The sequence below is a fragment of the Panulirus ornatus genome, chromosome 52 (genome assembly GCF_036320965.1).
Source record: "Panulirus ornatus isolate Po-2019 chromosome 52, ASM3632096v1, whole genome shotgun sequence".
Lineage (NCBI taxonomy): Eukaryota > Metazoa > Arthropoda > Malacostraca > Decapoda > Palinuridae > Panulirus > Panulirus ornatus.
Window position 1 is genome coordinate 4914224 of NC_092275.1, and position 19573 is coordinate 4933796.

The 19573-nt window shown below is 41.2% G+C and overlaps 1 protein-coding gene across 2 annotated transcripts in view; it reads right to left on the reverse strand.

Moving 5' to 3' along the window:
• Positions 1–19573, reverse strand: part of LOC139765001 (Fanconi anemia group D2 protein-like) — a 370225-nt gene that overhangs the window by 151744 nt on the left and 198908 nt on the right. For both annotated transcript variants that reach the window (XM_071692052.1, XM_071692050.1), the window contains exon 10: positions 5243–5422. In XM_071692052.1, coding sequence (XP_071548153.1) covers positions 5243–5422 — 180 coding nt within the window. The remainder of the gene's footprint in view (positions 1–5242; positions 5423–19573) is intronic.

Consider the following 19573-nt stretch of genomic DNA (forward strand, 5'->3'; position numbering starts at 1 on the left):
CAAGAGATGGGGGCCTTATGAGTATAAAACTCCCTCCCTGAACAATACATATACATAATTTCAAATAGGTAATCACACTGTAGCTACACAATTGGTTACAGGACCACACTCTCATAAATTCATCTCTATTAACTGCACCACTTCCTCCAGCAGCCCCTTTGAAATATAAATATTGGTACATTCATGACAATGACTGGAATAAAGTGCAAATTATTTCTTTTTACTTCACTTGGGTAGATTATTGCATCTCCTCTGGTGATGCTGTTCTGATTCAAAACCAATCTTTTCCTTCTTCATGAGAGCATGCATTTGTACTTTTCATCCTAAAGAAAGGAAACCATTCTATTCGTCTCAACTTACACCTTGTTGTTTTGACTTTTATTTCTAGTCTTTGAAATCCTCCTGAACACCTATATCCTCAAACAACCAGAATCTTAGTCTTCTTTCTGATCACCAGTAAAGTTTCCACAAGGCAATCCTATCCTATCTTACTAATGTTTGGTTATCATCTCTGAAAGATTCTCAAGAATCCAAAGTAGTGTCATTGATATATCAAAAGCTTTTGACAGGATATGGCATCAGAGTCTGATTTCCACGCTTCTCTCTCTTGGCTTTCCTCCCACTCTTTGTTCCTCTCTGGTCATTTATCTCTGTTGTTGTTAACAGATCAGCCTCTTTCTCTTTCCTAACCAACAGCAGTGTCCTTCAAAGTTCAGTCTTGTATCATACACTTTTCTTCCTTTTGTTAATGATTTCCTTTCTACAGCACATAACAAAATACATCTATATGCTTATGACTCAACATTGTATTCCTCCACTTCTTTCAAATGTGCCCCATGCTCAATCTGCATCTCACAGGATATTTCAGAGGGGTTCATGGAACCTGGTTAGGTATAATGACTAAAATCCAAAATCTGCTCAATTTCTCTCTAAAATCACTCACAACCTTTGTATCTCTTTCAATATACCTGTAATTCCACCACTTGATGAATACACTTAATATCACTGTGACATCTAACCTATTCTAGATACCTATTATTATACTAAGAGCCAAGTCTGCCTCCAAGAACCTGGGAGTCTGCTTAGATGTCATAAATTCTTCATAAATTCTTCTCCTCTGAGCAGCTGCTCTGTTTATTCAAAGGATTCATCCATCTTCACATAGAGTGCTGCTCTCACATCCAGGAAGGTTCTAGCTCTACATAGGTAGTACCCTGGTTTTTACTCTCGAGATATAGCTGCTTGTTTGTTCCCACCATTAACTAGACCAATTATTACTCAGCAAGCAACTGAGTCACATGATTACAATGTGGCTACTGGCAACTCAAGGGTGGGCTAATTTGATACCTGTTTCTTTCCCTATACCTCAAAGCTCTAAAATTCCCTTCCCCAATCATGTGTTCAATATTTTCCAAAATTACGGAAATATTTTCCATCTTTCCTTATTTCTCCCTTTCATCATCCTTCTTCACATTTCAGTTAAGATTTTGTTTGTAAATGGAGCCTCTAACATACAAAAAAAAATGTTTGAAAAAATCAAATACACCACACCCCATGGAGGTAACTAAAATATCCTGTTCAGCAATGGGATTTTAAATCAGTTTTTTAACTGACCTTATGAAGGTATTTAAGTATTAAGAACATCACTTTTTCTATCTAACTGCACCTCTTGCCTTAGCAAGGTAGCACCACGAACAAACAAACAATGGCTTCATTTGCATACACCCACTCTTCTATCTGTCATGTCTAATGCACCTATACCAGAACCATAAGATAAAACAGTCTCACCACAAATCATCCATAAGCATTTCATTTCCAATAGATCCACCCTCTTTCTTTCTTTTGTGATCAGGACCAAGATTCACATCTGTAAAACAATGAGTGGACTATTATACCCTCAAACATCCCTATCTTTGTCCTAACAGACAGTGGCCTCTTTTCCCACATTACTAAATACATTTTGGAACTTAACTACATTTTCTACCTCATGCCTCAATTCAGCACTAATGGTTCCATCTATTGCCACATGAAATTCATTCCCACATACCTAAAGCCCTCAACTTCCTCCAGGTTCTCCCTATTCAAACTTAGACTCAAACCATCCTGTCTCACCCCCAAGTTGTATCCCATTACTTTACATATTTTCAAATTAATCTCATCTTTTTTAAAAAACACACACTACCAAACTGTCACCATCTTCTGGAGTATGGCACCACAGCCATTTCATCTACAAAGAGGAACTGGTTCATATCCCACACTTCTCCTTCCTAGCATATGGCAGACCAACACCTCACTTTAATATCTTGTACTCAAAACTCACCTTCACTACCAGAGTAACATCAAACAGCCTGGATGCAGACCCACCTTCACTGGGAATCACTCATCCTTTTCAACTAGTCTCTTGATGAAAACTCACTGCATTTCATAATTTCCATTTATACATCTGTTCATAGCACCCTCCAAAAAGCCAATCTGTCAACCCTATAACATGCTTCTTCAGATCCATTAATTCCAAACACAGTTCATCCTCTTACAAATTTCTCACAGAAATCCTTCAAAGCAAACACTGGCACACACATCCTCTACCTCTCCTCCCTACTGCTCCTCCCCAGTTAGATAATATGAATATGTCATCACCATAATACCATAAACCTTACCAAGTACCCAACAGACTTAGTATACTTCTATAATTCAAGCATCTACTTTCATCTATCTATCTAACTATCAATATCTTTGATGCCTTTTCCCTTAAGAACTCCCTCAAGGGGGTAGCCATGGATATAGTCTTCATAAATGGTGGACTCCAGTGCTGCATTTTAGTCTTAACTGCCTCATCCTCAACAGGCCACTGGCAGAGGGAAACTTTAGTGCAGTGTTTTCTGAGGCTCTTACGTAATGCTCCAACCTATTACTCTTACCTAATGTTCTCACCCAATATTCCTACCAACTTCTTCTACCCAATGCTCTTGTCTAATGTTCCTACCTACTACTTCTATCTATTTCCCCAAGAACTTTGCTAAAAGGCAGGGCTAATCCATAGCGCTCCCCATAGGTAAAAGCTAGAATTATGAAGAATAAGTTTTCTCAGATAAGTGTTGTCAAGTGGTGTGTGAAACGAGAGAGTATATGCTTATGGACAGAAAGCCAGCAGTCAACATGTGGGTATAGTAGAAAGAAAAGACAGCCACCAAGGTCAGAGGAGTGCAGTTTGACAACAACTGAAGCACTGACTTACTATGTAGCCATCACTAACCCCTCACGTGCCCAGGCAGGTAACACCTCCATGGTCAGTGGCTGTCTACCAACTACTACTTACTTTCATCCACCTTGTTTTCACATTAGGACACCATACACGCATTCTACCATTTCTCAGGCACTTTGCCTGACCATATGTCTTAATTCATGCTAATTCATCTTCAGCAATTCTATTTACTTTACAAGAACTCTACCATTACAAAACAACTCACTTTGCAAGTGATACACATCCCTGAGGGTATGTGACATTCAGTGAGAAGACTGATGCTGTTTTATTTCTACAAACCATGACATCCTCAGCAGGATCTTGGCCAATGCATGATAAGGCTTGGCCTCCTTGGGCATCAAAATCACATCAGTTTCATAACAAAGAGGCTGGCTCTCTCAAGAAGGCTGAGGAAAGGGGCAGCAAATGTGAGGAGCTACCTTCATACTCAAAGTAATGACTACAATTCTACATCAGAACCTTACAAGTAATTCCCCTTCAAACAAATGATACATGCTAGAGTCACTGAAAAGATGAATGAGTAAAACTTGAGCTTAATCTTCACAAGAAGCAGTATTAGTCTGAATGGGTTTCTTAACAGCCTGACATCAAGTATTGAATTTTCAAGAAAATAGGTCTATAATTGAAAAAGATGGCAAATGAGAGTTGGGACAAAAAAGAGTAAACTTCAGAGGGAACAAGATGCTATAGAAAGAGGTTAATAATATGTGAAAAACAAGGGAACAAATGGGACCATCAGTATGGGGGCAAATGGAGAAGTGGTAAATGTAGTGATGAAGTGAGAACAATGTGGAGTGAGTATTTTGAAGGAGCACCGAATGTGTTTCATGATATGGTGGCAATTGTAGTGTTTGGGATGGGGTAGTATATAAAGTGAGAGAGTTACACAGAGCGGTTTGGTAAAAGAAAAGAGGTGATGAAATCTATGTCTACGATGAAATGTGACAAGACAGCTGGAGTGGATGGTAATGCAGCTGAATTTCTTAAGAATGGGAATGACTGTGTTGCTGATTGGTTAATTAGAATTTTCAAAGTATGTATGGATCATTGTGAGGTGCCTGAGGATTGGCAGAGTGCATGAACAGTGCTACTGTATAAAGGCAAGGAGGATAAAGGTGAGCGTTCAAACTACAAAAATAAAAGTTTGATGAGTGTACTTGGTAAGGTGTATAGGAGAGTAAAGAATGAGAGGATGAAAACATGTACAGATGAACAGACTGACAGGATCAACAGACTAAGGAGGAACAATGTGGTTTCAAGAGGTAGAGAGTGTGTGGATCAGATCAGATGTTTGCTTTAAAGGATGTGCGTGAGAAATACTTTGAGATACAGAAGGCTTTGTACATGGAATTTATGAATATGGAGAAAGCATATGAAAGGGTGAAAAGTCTTACAAATATATGGCATGGAAGGAAAGCTGCTAAGAGCAATGAGAAGTTTATCAAGAGTGTAAGGCATGTGTACTAGTAGGAAGAAAAGAGGGAGAGTGGCTCAAAGTGAAGGATGGTCTGCATTGCAAGTGGGTGTCAACAGTAAATACTGTGATTCCAGAATTACCTTTAATATAGGTTCACTGAGGACAAGGTATATAAGAGTATATCTGCAATGTACTGAGGCAGATAGAATACCATAGCTACTAGGTATAATGTGAGGCCTATGAGAGGGTTTGGTAAGGGTTCTTACATCAACTCAGGTTCTACTGAAAGAAATACTGAACATGCAGGAAAATATTTCTTTTATGATTCTTTCTTTTTTCTTTCCTACTCATCTGCCATTCCCTGCATTAGTGAGGTAGGAACAGGAGCACATGATGAAAAAACCTTTTTCAATCAAATACATTATCTACCTGTTTCTTTAATCTTTTGAATACAAATTCATAAAACATGATCAAAGCTGCACTGCTTGTCTTAGCCACCTGAGATAAGTATATGATGATATGAAATACATATCAAAATGAAGTAAACTCTAAAATATACATACAGTGCCATGATTTGTGAAAATTTTTTCAAGAATTGTATCAGAAAACAATCCAGTTCGAATCTTATTCCGGAAGATGCTCTCAATGGGACGCCGCTGAGAGGGTGCAGCATCATGTAGGATCAACAAGATTAATAAATCAAGGGGTTTGACACTGGCCACATCATACACATCTTGTATTGCCTGAAACAAGGAAACTGGTGAGGAATACAATAATCATCTAACAAAACACATAAATTACATATTTCTTGTCATGCTTGATCACCATTTCCCTCATTAAAGAGGCAGCATCAGAAACAGACAAAAAAGGCCACATCTGCTCACACCCATTCTCCAGCTATCATGTACAATGCATCAAAGCCACAATCAGGCCCCACAGACCTTTCCATGATTTACCCCAGATGCTTCATATGTCCTAGTTCAGTCCACTGATGGCAAGGCGACCCCCGGCCACCACATCATTCTACTTAAATCTAGCTATACATCCCTTTCACCCTCATGCAAGTCCAGGCCCTGATCACTCAAAATCTTTTTCATTCCATCCTTCCATCTCTGATTTGGTCTCCCCTTTCTCCTTGTTTCATCCACTTCTGACACTTGCAGCCTCTTTTTTTAAAATTTCCTCACTCATTCTCTCCATGAGTCGAAAGTATTTCAGCACATTCTCTTCAGCTCTCTCAACCACACATTCTATTACCATACCTGTGCCTCTTACCCTTTCATTACTTGATCAAAACACCTCACATCACATATTGTCCTCACACAGTCAATTTCCAACATAATCATCCTCCTCTACACAGTCTTATTGATAGCTCATACCTCACATCCATATATGGGGTAATGATAAACATTTTTGCCCACCCAGATAAAGATTTCTCTTTCCATACATTCTTCAGTGTTCCATGACCCTTCATCCATACACCCATTCTATGACTCACTTCTGCTTCCACGGTTTCATTCACTGCTATGTCCACTCCCAGGTATCTAAGTCACTTCACTTCCTCAAAATTTTCTCCATTCAAACTCACACCCCATTTAACCTGTCCCTCAACTCTGCTAAACCTAATAACCTTGCTTTTATTCACATTTACTCTCAACTTCCTCCTTTCATACACCTTTCCAAATTCAGTCACTAACTTCTGCAATTTCTCACTCGAATCTGCCACCAATGCTTGCATGTACATATATACTTAAAAGTAAATAAGCTAAATCTTCTAAGCTTAACAGCACATCTGACATAGCTTAACCCATTCACTGCAGGTGAGGCATATGCATCACAGTAATTTTCTCAGTTCACTTTGGCTAAGGTGTATAAGTTCTTGATTCATGAATCAGTTGCCTCTTCCTCTAAGTGAAATATACAATCATTAATGATTGTAGTGGCATCCCACTCATTATCCCTAGACTTTGCACCCTAAACTGTATCCATACTTTTCAACAGTTGTGTGGAAAGGTAAAGGAAGTCTGTAAAACAAATGCACCCTAACATCATGTAATAAATTTTGAAGCTGTAACACTCTTACAGGATAATTGTTATTCTTAATGATAATCCTTTCTAACTACATGTCACAAAAACACTGACAAAAATACCACTCACCTTCCTACAAATGCCTGAAAATACTCCTAGAGTACACCATATGCCTGGCAGCAGAGCAGCATTAACTAAAGGACAATGAATAGATGGAAGCAATGTCTATATGGATTGAGTTGCATTTCACTTTATCTAGAAAACTGTGATCTATTCAATCATAATAACATATATTTTTCTTAAAAGATAGTAAGCAATATTCCATACAAGAGCCCCTGGATATAACGAATGCTGCAGTGAAAGGAAAAATCATGCACTTAAGATCCATTCTGAAACAACTTAACCCTTAAACTGTAAGCAGCATGATAATGCGTATAGAAATACCAGTGATTTCATGTGATGTTTCTATAATTTCCACTCCTGTTTAACCCTTTCTTTGCTCACAGACATGATCATGGAAACAAAATATAGAGTACTCTAAGCCATGACTGTGGCTCTGATATTTCACAGCTCACTTAGAATTCCTAGCTGATGTATGATACCACTTCTCATCCACAGAAAGTAATAGCAACCTAATGGAATAGCAGCAAAAACATCATACATCACAGTCAATTAGGGGAGGAAGCTTCACACCCATGGGGCCCTATTTCTTGAACACTCTCTACTGTCATACTTCTTGAATTCATTTATGCTTGCTGCATTAGTCATGTCTTCAGTAATCTTATTCTAATCATCCAACAGTCTCATGCTATAAACCATCTCACTATGAATGAAGGGGCAAAGGTCTAGGTGCAGTGAGGAATGTATGAAAAGACAGGTCATTGTCTTTATGAAAAAAGATGGCTACTTTTCATGGTACAGTAGTCCTGTCAGGGCTGTATGGTTGCAAAGCATGGAACCCAGACAAACATGAAAAAGATGGTTGATGTGTTTGAATGATATGTGGTGTGAAATGGATTGACTGAATAAGAAATGACAGGGTAAGAGGAGTATGTATAAAAGCTGAAGAGGATGTGCTGATATAATATGGACATATGGGGAGGATAAATATGAGGATATATATGCTTTATAGTTGTTTTAATGTCCACTCCCAGGTTACTAAAACACTTCACTTCCCCTAGTTTTCTCCATTCAAACTCACACACCAACTAAACTGTCCATCAACCATGTCACATAATAACCTTACTTTTATTCACATACATTCTCAACTTCCTCCTTTTAAATGCTCTTCCATACTCAGTCATCAACTTCTGCAGTATCTCACCCAAATCTGCAACCAGAATTGTATCATTAGCAAATAACAACTGACTCACCTCCCAGGCCTTCACATGCCATACGAGCTGCAGACTCGTCCCTCACTCTTAAGACTCTCGTATTTCCCTCCCTTACCACCCCATCATAAAAAATCAAACAACCACAGTGAGACCACACACCCTTTCTGCAGACTGAACTTCACTTGGAACCACTCACTTTCCTCTCCTCCTGCTCATACAAATCTAGTAGCTTTCCTCCCTCACCATATACTCTTAAGACCTACAACAAGGTATCTCTATCAACCCTACCATGTGCTTTCTCCAGATCCATAAATGCCATATACAATTCCATCTGTCTTTCTAAGTATTTCTCACAACATATTCTTTACAGCAAGCACCTGATCAACACACACTCCACCACTTCTGAAGCCACACTGCTCCTCCTCAGTCTGATGTTCTGTACATACCCTCACCCTCTTAATCACTATTGCCCCATACAACTTACCAAGGACACTCAACAAACTTACACCCTTGTAGTTTAATAACTCATCTTTGTCCTCCATGCCTTTATACAATGGCACTTTACATGCATTCTGCCAATCCTCCGGCACCTTACCCTGATCCATACATATGCTAAAAATCACAAGTAACCAATGAACAACACAGTCACTCCCTTTCTTAAGAAATTCAATGGCAAAACCATCCACTCCAGCCAACTTACCACATTTCATATTACATAAGGCTATCAACACCTCTCTCTTCACCAATCCACTTAATATGACTCTTACTTCGTGTACCACCCAAACCAAACACACTATATCTGCTACCCAATCATCTAACACATTTAAGTCCTTCAAAATACTCATTTCATCTCCTATTCACTATCACCTTTTGCCCTCTTCACCCATATGATTTTCATGTATCATCAACCTCCCTACATAACATCTCACTCTCCCAAAAGTTTACTGACACTCATTCACCCCAACTCTCATTTGCCCTCTTTTTCAACCCCAGCACCTTCCTCTTGGCCTCTGCCACTTTCTCCTATACACCTTCCAATCATTTGCACCTCTTCCCTGTAAGTTCTCCCCAAATGCCTATCTTTTCTTCTTCACTTGCAACTTTACTTCTTCATCCCATCACTCACTACCGTTTCAAATCTGCCCACCTCCCATCTTTTGCATGCCACATGCATCTTTCACACATGCCAGCACTGCTTCCTTAAAGCCTCCCATTCCTCATCCACTCCCCTAGCTTCATTTACCCTTTTGCCATCCAACACTCATCTCTCTTGGTATTCCTCAACACAACTTGGTATTCCTCAACACAAGTCTCTTTTCGGAGCTCACTTATTCCCACCACTTTCTTCTCCCTGAAAATGTTTCCCCGGTTCCAAAAACCTTAACATATCTTCACCCTTGCCTCCACAAGGCAGTGATCACACATTCTAAAAGCTGCTTTTATCAGCATATTCACACCTAAAATTCTCTCTTTTACACACCTATCAATTAATTATTATCTATTTCATCTATTTTTATTTTGCTTTGTCGCTGTCTCCCGCGTTAGCGAGGTAGCGCAAGGAAACAGACGAAAGAATGGCCCAACCCACCCACATACATGTGTACATACATACACGCTGACACACGCAAATATACATACCTATACACCTCAACACATACATATATATACGCAGAGACATATACATATATACACATGTACATAATTTATACTGTCTGCCTTTATTCATTCCCATCGCCACCCCGCCACACATGAAATAACAACCCCCTCCCCCTCATGTACACAAGGTATCAATTATTATATTATATTTTACTATACTCTGTCGCTGTCTCCTGCGTTAGCGAGGTAGCACAAGGAAACAGACGAAAGAATGGCCCAACCCACCAACAAACACATGTATATACATAAATGCCCACACACGCACATATACATATAAACACTTGTACATATTCATACACGCTACCTTCATCCATTTCTGACGCTATCCTGCCACACATGAAATGACACCCCCTGCCCCGCAAGCATGTGAGGTAGTGCCAGGAAAAGACAACAAAGGCCACATTCGTTCACACTCAGCCTCTAGCTGTCATGTATAATGCACTGAAACCACAGTTTCCTTTCCACATCCAGGCCCCACAATACTTTCCATGGTTTACTCCAGATGCTTCACATGCCCTGGTTCAATCCATTGTTAGCATGTCCACCCTGGTATACCACATCATTCCAATTCACTTCACCCTCCTAAATGTTCAGGCCCCGATCACTCAGAATCTTTTTCACTCCATCTTTCCACCTCCAATTTGGTCTCCCACTTCTTGTTCACTCCACCTCTGACACATATATCCTCTTGGTCAATCTTTCCTTACTCATTCTCTCCATGTGACCATACCATTTCAAAACAACCTCTTCTGCTCTCTCAACCACACTCTTTATTACCACACATCTCTCTCACCGTTTCATTACTTTCTCAATCAAACCACCTCACACCACATATTGTCCTCAAACACCTCACTTCCAGCACATCCACCCTCCGCACAACTCTATCTATAGCCCATGCCTCGCAACCATATAACATTGTTGGAACCACTATTCCTTCAAACATACCCATTTTTGCTTTCCAAGATAACGTTCTCGACTTCCACACATTTTTCAACCCTCCCAAAACTTTTGCCCCCTCCCCCACCGTATGATTCACTTCCACTTCCACAGTTCTATCAGCTGCCAAATCCACTCCCAGAAATCTAAAACACTTCACTTTCTCCAGTTTTTCTCCATTCAAACTTACCTCCCAGTTGACTTGTCCCTCAATCCTACTGTACCTAATAACCTTGCTCTTATTCACATTTATTCTCAGCTTTCTTCTTTCACACACTTCACCAAACTCAGTCACCTTTATTCTCAGCTTTCTTCTTTCACACACTTCACCAAACTCAGTCACCAGCTTCTGCAGTTTCTCTCCCAAATCAGCCACCAGAGTTGTATCATCAGCGAACAACAACTGACTCACTTTCCAAGCTCTCTCGTCCACAACAGACTGCACACTTGCCCCTCTTTCCAAAACTCTTACATTCACCTCCCTAACAACCCCATCCATAAACAAATTAAACAACCATGGAGACATCACCCACCCCTGCCGCAAACCAACACTCACTGAGAACCAATCACTTTCCTGTCTTCCTACTCGTACACATACCTTACATCCTCGATAAAAACTTTTCACAGCTTCTAACAACTTGCCTCCCACACCATGTATTCTTAACCTTCCACAGAGCATCTCTATCAACTCTATCATATGCCTTCTCCAGATCCATAAATGCTACATACAAATCCATTTGCTTTTCTAAGTATTTCTAACATACATTCTTCAAAGCAAACATCTAATCCACAAATCCTCTACCACTTCTGAAACCACACTGCTCTTCCCCAGTCTGATGCTCTGTACATGCCTTCACCCTCTCAATCAATACCCTCCCATATAATTTACCAGGAATACTCAACAAACTTATAACTCTGTAATTTGAGCACTCACTTTTATCCCCTTTGCCTTTGTACAATGGCACTATGCAAGCATTCCGCCAATCCTCAGGCACCTCACCATGAGTCATACATACATTAAAAAACCTTACCAACCAGTCAACAATACAGTAACCCCCTTTTTAATAAATTCCACTGCAATACCATCGAAACCCGCTGCCTAGCCAGCTTTCATCTTCCGCAAAGTTTTTACTACTTCTTCTCTGTTTACTAAATCATTCTCCCTAACCCTCTCACTTTGCACACCACCTCGACCAAAGCATCCTATATCTGCCACTCTATCAACAAACACATTCAACAAACCTTCAAAATACTCACTCCATCTCCTTCTCACATCACCACTACTTGTTATCACCTCCCCATTAGCCCCCTTCACTGATGTTCCCATTTGCCTCATGCACAGATACACATATACTTGTGTATGTCCCTCTTTTTATACATATATCTTTTTTTTTTCGTTTTTTATTACACTTAATTGCCTGGTAGCAAAGTAGTGCAAGGAAACAAATGAAAGAATGGCCCAACCCACCTACACACACATGTATATAAATAAACACCCACACACACACACACACACACATATACATACCTATCCATTTCAATGTATACATAGGGGAGAAAGAATACTTCTCCACGCATTCCCTGCGTGTCGCAGAAGGCGACTAAAGAGACGGGAGCGGGGGGGCTAGAAACCCTCCCCTCCCTGTATTTTAACTTTCTAAAAGGGGAAACAGAAGAAGGAATCATGCGGAGAGTGCTCATCCTCCTCGAAGGCTCAGATTGGGGTGTCTAAATGTGTGTGGATGTAACCAAGACGAGAAAAAAGGAGAGAGAGGTAGTATATTTGAGGAAAGGAACCTGGATGTTTTGGCTCTGAGTGAAATGAAGCTCAAGGGTAAAGAGTAAGAGTGGTTTGGAAATGTCTTGGGAGTAAAGTCAGGGGTTGGTGAGAGGACAAGAGCAAGGGAAGGAGTAGCACCACTCCTGAAGCAGGAGTTGTGGGAGTATGTGATAGAGTGTAAGACAGTAAATTCTAGATTGATATGGGCAAAACTGAAAGTGGATGGAGAGAGATGGGTGAGTAATGGTGCCCATGCACATGTTCATGAGAAGAAAGATCATGAGAGGCAAGTGTTTTGGGAGCAGCTGAGTGAATGTGTCAGCATCTTTGATGCATGAGACCAGGTTATAGTGATGGGTGATTTGAATGCAAAGGTGAGTAATGTGGCAGTTGTGGATATAATTGGTGTACATGGGGTGTTCTGTTCAGCGTTGTAAATGGAAATGGTGAAGAGCATGTACATCTGTGTGTGCTGAAAAAGGACTGGTGATTGGGAATACCTGGTTTAAAAAGTGAGATATACAAACATATACGTATGTAAGTAGGAGAGATAGCCAGAGAGTGTTATTGGATTATGTGTTAATTGATAGGCACATGAAAGAGGTTAATGTGCTGAGAGGGGCAACTGGAGAGATGTCTGATCATTATCATGTGGAGGCGAAGGTGAAGATTTGTAAAGGTTTTCAGAAAAGAAGAGAGAATGTTGGGGTGAAGAGAATGGTAAGAGTAAGTGAGCTTGGAAAGGAGACTTGTGTGAGGAAGTACCTGGAGAGATTGAGTGCAGAATGGATAAAGGTGAGAGCAAATAATGTAAGGGGAGTGGGGGAGGAATGGGATGTATTTAGGGAAGCAGTAATGGCTTGCGCAAAAGATGCTTGTGGGAAGAGAGAGGTGGGAGGTGGGCAGATTAGACAGGATAGTGAGTGGCAGGATGAAGTAAGAGTGTTAGTGAAAGAGAAGAGAGAGGTGTTTTGATGATTTTTGTAGGGAGGTAGAGCGAATGACTTGGAGACGTATAAAAGAAAGAGGCAGGAAGTCAAGAGAAAGGTGCAAGAGGTGAAAAAGAGGGCAAATGAGAGCTGGGGTGAGAGAGTATCATTGAATTTCAGGGAGAATATAAAGATGTTTTGGAAGCAGGTAAATAAAGTGCGTAAGACAAGAGAACAAATGAGAACATCGGTGAAGGGGGATAATGGGGAGGTAATAACAAGTAGTGGTGAAGTGAGAAGATGGAATGAGAATTTTGAAGGTTTACTGAATGTGTTTGATGACAGAGTGGCAGATATAGGGTGTTATGGTCGAGGTGGAGTGTGAAGTGAGAGGGAAGTGAGAAGATGGAATGAGTATTTTGAAGGTTTGGTGAATGTGTTTGATGACAGAGTGGCAGATATAGGGTGTTTTGGTCACGGAGGTGTGTGAGAATGGTTTGGTAAACAAAAAAGAGGTAGTAAAGGCTTTGCGGAAGTTGAAAGCCGGCAAGGCGGTGGGTTTGGATGGTATTGCAGTGGAATTTATTAAGAAAGGGGGTGACTGTGTTGTTGACTGGTTGGTAAGGATATTCAATGTGGCATGGTTCATGGTGAAGTGCCTGAAGACTGGCAGAATGATGAATAGTGCCACTGTACAAAGGCAAAGGGGATAAAGGTGAATGTTCATATTACAAATGTATAAGTTTGTTGAGCATTCCTGGGAAATCATATGGGAGGGTAATGATTGAGAGGGTAAAGGCATGTACAGAGCATCAGACTGGGGAAGAGCAGTGTGGTTTCAGAAGTGGTAGAGGATGTGTGGATCAGGTGTTTGCTTCGAAGTATGTATGTGAGAAATACTTAGAAAAGCAAATGGATTTGTATGTAGCATTTATGGATCTGGAGAAGGCATATCATAGGGTTGATAGAGATGCTTTGTGGAAGGTCTTAAGAGTATATGGTGCGGGAAGTAAGTTGCTAGAAGCAGTGAAAAGTTTTATCAGAATGTAAGGCACGTGAAAGAGTAAGAAGAGAGGAAACTATCTGGTTCCCAGTGAATGCTGGTTTGCGACAGGAGTGCATGACGTCTCCATGGTTGTATAATTTGTTTATGGATGGGGTTGTTAGGTAGGTGAATGCAACAGTTTTGGAGAGAGAGACAAGTATGCCGTCTGTTGTGGATGAGACAGCTTGAGAAGTGAGTCAGTTGTTTTCTGATTATACAGAGCTGGTGGCTGATTTGGGTGAGAAACTGCAGACGTTGGTGACTGAGTTTGGTAAAGCGTGTGAAAGAGGAAAGCTGAGAGTAAATGTAAATAAGAGCAAGGTTGAGGGTTGAGGGACAAGTTAAATGGAAGGTAAGTTTGAATGGAGAAAAATTGGAGGAAGTGACGTGTTTTAGATATCTGGGAGTGGATTTAGCAGTGGATAGAACCATGCAAGTGCCACTTCTCCTTCTTCCCTCTACCTCTGACACATATATCCTCTTTGTCAATCTTTCCTCACTCATTCTCTCCATGTGACCAAACCATTTCAATACACCTTCTTCTGCTCTCTCAACCACTCTTTTTATTACCACAAATCTCTCTTACCCTTTCATTACTTTCTCAATCAAACCACCTCACACCATATACTGTCCTCAAGCATTTCATTTCTGACACATCCATCCTCCTCCACACAACCCTATCTACAGCCCATGCCTCACAACCATATAACATTGTTGGAACCACTATTCCTTCTAACATACCCATTTTTGCTCTCCAAGATAACATTCTCTCTTTCCACACACTCTTTGACACTCCCAGAACTTTCGCCCCTTCCCCAACCCTATGACTCACTTCCACTTCCATGGTTCCATCCAATGCTAAATCCATTCCCTGATACCTAAAAGACTTTACTTCCTCCAGTTTTTCTCCATTCAAACTTTTTTTTTTTTTTTTTTTTTTTTTTATACTTTGTCGCTGTCTCCCGCGTTTGCGAGGTAGCGCAAGGAAACAGACGAAAGAAATGGCCCAACCTCCCCCATACACATGTACATACACACGTCCACACACGCAAATATACATACCTACACAGCTTTCCTTGGTTTACCCCGGACGCTTCACATGCCTTGATTCAATCCACTGACAGCACGTCAACCCCTGTATACCACATCGCTCCAATTCCCTCTATTCCTTGCCCTCCTTTCACCCTCCTGCATGTTCAGGCCCCGATCACACAAAATCCTTTTCACTCCATCTTTCCACCTCCAATTTGGTCTCCCTCTTCTCCTCGTTCCCTCCACCTCCGACACATATATCCTCTTGGTCAATCTTTCCTCACTCATTCTCTCCATGTGACCAAACCATTTCAAAACACCCTCTTCTGCTCTCTCAACCACGCTCTTTTTATTTCCACACATCTCTCTTACCCTTACGTTACTTACTCGATCAAACCACCTCACACCACACATTGTCCTCAAACATCTCATTTCCAGCACATCCATCCTCCTGCGCACAACTCTATCCATAGCCCACGCCTCGCAACCATACAACATTGTTGGAACTACTATTCCTTCAAACATACCCATTTTTGCTTTCCGGGATAATGTTCTCGACTTCCACACATTTTTCAAGGCTCCCAAAATTTTCGCCCCCTCCCCCACCCTATGATCCACTTCCGCTTCCATGGTTCCATCCGCTGACAGATCCACTCCCAGATATCTAAAACACTTCACTTCCTCCAGTTTTTCTCCATTCAAACTCACCTCCCAATTGACTTGACCCTCAACCCTACTGTACCTAATAACCTTGCTCTTATTCACATTTACTCTTAACTTTCTTCTTCCACACACTTTACCAAACTCCGTCACCAGCTTCTGCAGTTTCTCACATGAATCCGCCACCAGCGCTGTATCATCAGCGAACAACAACTGACTCACTTCCCAAGCTCTCTCATCCCCAACAGACTTCATACTTGCCCCTCTTTCCAAGACTCTTGCATTTACCTCCCTAACAACCCCATCCATAAACAAATTAAACAACCATGGAGACATCACACACCCCTGCCGCAAACCTACATTCACTGAGAACCAATCACTTTCCTCTCTTCCTACACGTACACATGCCTTACATCCTCGATAAAAACTTTTCACTGCTTCTAACAACTTGCCTCCCACATCATATATTCTTAATACCTTCCACAGAGCATCTCTATCAACTCTATCATATGCCTTCTCCAGATCCATAAATGCTACATACAAATCCATTTGCTTTTCTAAGTATTTCTCACATACATTCTTCAAAGCAAACACCTGATCCACACATCCTCTACCACTTCTGAAACCACACTGCTCTTCCCCAATCTGATGCTCTGTACATGCCTTCACCCTCTCAATCAATACCCTCCCATATAATTTACCAGGAATACTCAACAAACTTATACCTCTGTAATTTGAGCACTCACTCTTATCCCCTTTGCCTTTGTACAATGGCACTATGCACGCATTCCGCCAATCCTCAGGCACCTCACCATGAGTCATACATACATTAAATAACCTTACCAACCAGTCAACAATACAGTCACCCCCTTTTTTAATAAATTCCACTGCAATACCATCCAAACCTGCTGCCTTGCCGGCTTTCATCTTCCGCAAAGCTTTTACTACCTCTTCTCTGTTTACCAAATCATTTTCCCTAACCCTCTCACTTTGCACACCACCTCGACCAAAACACCCTATATCTGCCACTCTGTCATCAGACACATTCAACAAACCTTCAAAATACTCACTCCATCTCCTTCTCACATCACCACTACTTGTTATCACCTCCCCATTTACGCCCTTCACTGAAGTTCCCATTTGCTCCCTTGTCTTACGCACCCTATTTACCTCCTTCCAGAACATCTTTTTATTCTCCCTAAAATTTACTGATAGTCTCTCACCCCAACTCTCATTTGCCCTTTTTTTCACCTCTTGCACCTTTCTCTTGACCTCCTGTCTCTTTCTTTTATACTTCTCCCACTCAATTGCATTTTTTCCCTGCAAAAATCGTCCAAATGCCTCTCTCTTCTCTTTCACTAATACTCTTACTTCTTCATCCCACCACTCACTACCCTTTCTAAACAGCCCACCTCCCACTCTTCTCATGCCACAAGCATCTTTTGCGCAATCCATCACTGATTCCCTAAATACATCCCATTCCTCCCCCACTCCCCTTACTTCCATTGTTCTCACCTTTTTCCATTCTGTACACAGTCTCTCCTGATACTTCTTCACACAGGTCTCCTTCCCAAGCTCACTTACTCTCACCACCTTCTTCACCCCAACATTCACTCTTCTTTTCTGAAAACCCATACTAATCTTCACCTTAGCCTCCACAAGATAATGATCAGACATCCCTCCAGTTGCACCTCTCAGCACATTGACATCCAAAAGTCTCTCTTTCGCACGCCTGTCAATTAACACGTAATCCAATAACGCTCTCTGGCCATCTCTCCTACTTACATAAGTATACTTATGTATATCTCGCTTTTTAAACCAGGTATTCCCAATCATCAGTCCTTTTTCAGCACATAAATCTACAAGCTCTCCACCATTTCCATTTACAACACTGAACACCCCATGCATACCAATTATTCCCTCAACTGCCACATTACTCACCTTTGCATTCAAATCACCCATCACTATAACCCGGTCTCGTGCATCAAAACCGCTAACACACTCATTTAGCTGCTCCCAAAACACTTGCCTCTCATGATCTTTCTTCTCATGCCCAGGTGCATATGCACCAATAATCACCCACCTCTCTCCATCAACTTTCAATTTTACCCATATTAATCGAGAATTTACTTTCTTACATTCTATCACATACTCCCACAACTCCTGTTTCAGGAGTATTGCTACTCCTTCCCTTGCTCTTGTCCTCTCACTAACCCCTGACTTCACTCCCCAGACATTTCCAAACCACTCTTCCCCTTTACCCTTGAGCTTCGTTTCACTCAGAGCCAAAACATCCAGGTTCCTTTCCTCAAACATACTACCTATCTCTCCTTTTTTCACATCTTGGTTACATCCACACACATTTAGGCACCCCACTCTGAGCCTTCGAGGAGGATGAGCACTCCCCGCGTGACTCCTTCTTCTGTTTCCCATTTTAGAAAGTTAATACAAGGAGGGGAGGATTTCCGGCCCCCCGCTCCCGTCCCCTCTAGTCGCTTTCAAACTTACCTCCCAATTAACTTGTCCCTCAACCCTACTGAACCTAATAACCTTGCTCTTATTCACATTTACTCTCAGCTTTCTTCTTTCACACACTTTACCAAACTCAGTCACCGACATCTGCAGTTTCTCACCTGAATCAGCCACCAGCACTGTATCATCAGCGAACAACTGATTCACTTCCCAAGCCCTCATCCACAACAGACTGCATACTTGCCCCTCTCTCCAAAACTCTTGCATTCACCTCCCTAACAACCCATTCATAAACAAATTAAACAAACATGGGGACATCACGCACCCCTGCCGCAAACCAACATTCACTGTGAACTAATCACTTTCCTCTCTTCCTACTCGTACACACACCTTACATCCTTGGTAAAAACTTTTCACTGCTTCTAGCAACTTACCTGCCACACCATATACTCTTAATACCTTCCACAAAGCTTCTCTATCAACCCTATCATATGCCTCCTCCATCTATCTATTATTTAATATACTTGATCGCCATTTTCTGCGTCAGCGAGGTAGCACCAAGAAAGAGGTGAAGAAAGACCCAACCACTTACATACACACAAACAGGTTGAGCATCCCTAATCCAAAATGCTCCAAACCCTAAACATTTTGAGCGTCAACATGATGTTGAGTGGAAAATTCCACACCTGACCTCACGCGCCCATGCTTGGGCTCTAACGCTCTGTTGGTGACAGTTTGTTAAAAACCATCCTTACCACCAGACCTATGTGCATTACTCTCTATAATTTTTGCTTATTCTCTGCTCTGTTGTCAAAAGGGGCAGCAGATACCCCTGTGGGTAACAGTGAAATAGCTGAAAAGGTTCTGAATCAAGGTGATCTTGATAACAGAGACAATGAAGATGACTTTGTTAACACTGCAGAAAAGTGACTATAGATGACATGGTGAAAATGTGAGACCTATTGAAGGACTAGAGCAGTGGGCATTCATAACAGAACAACAATTTATGTCAGTTCATAAAA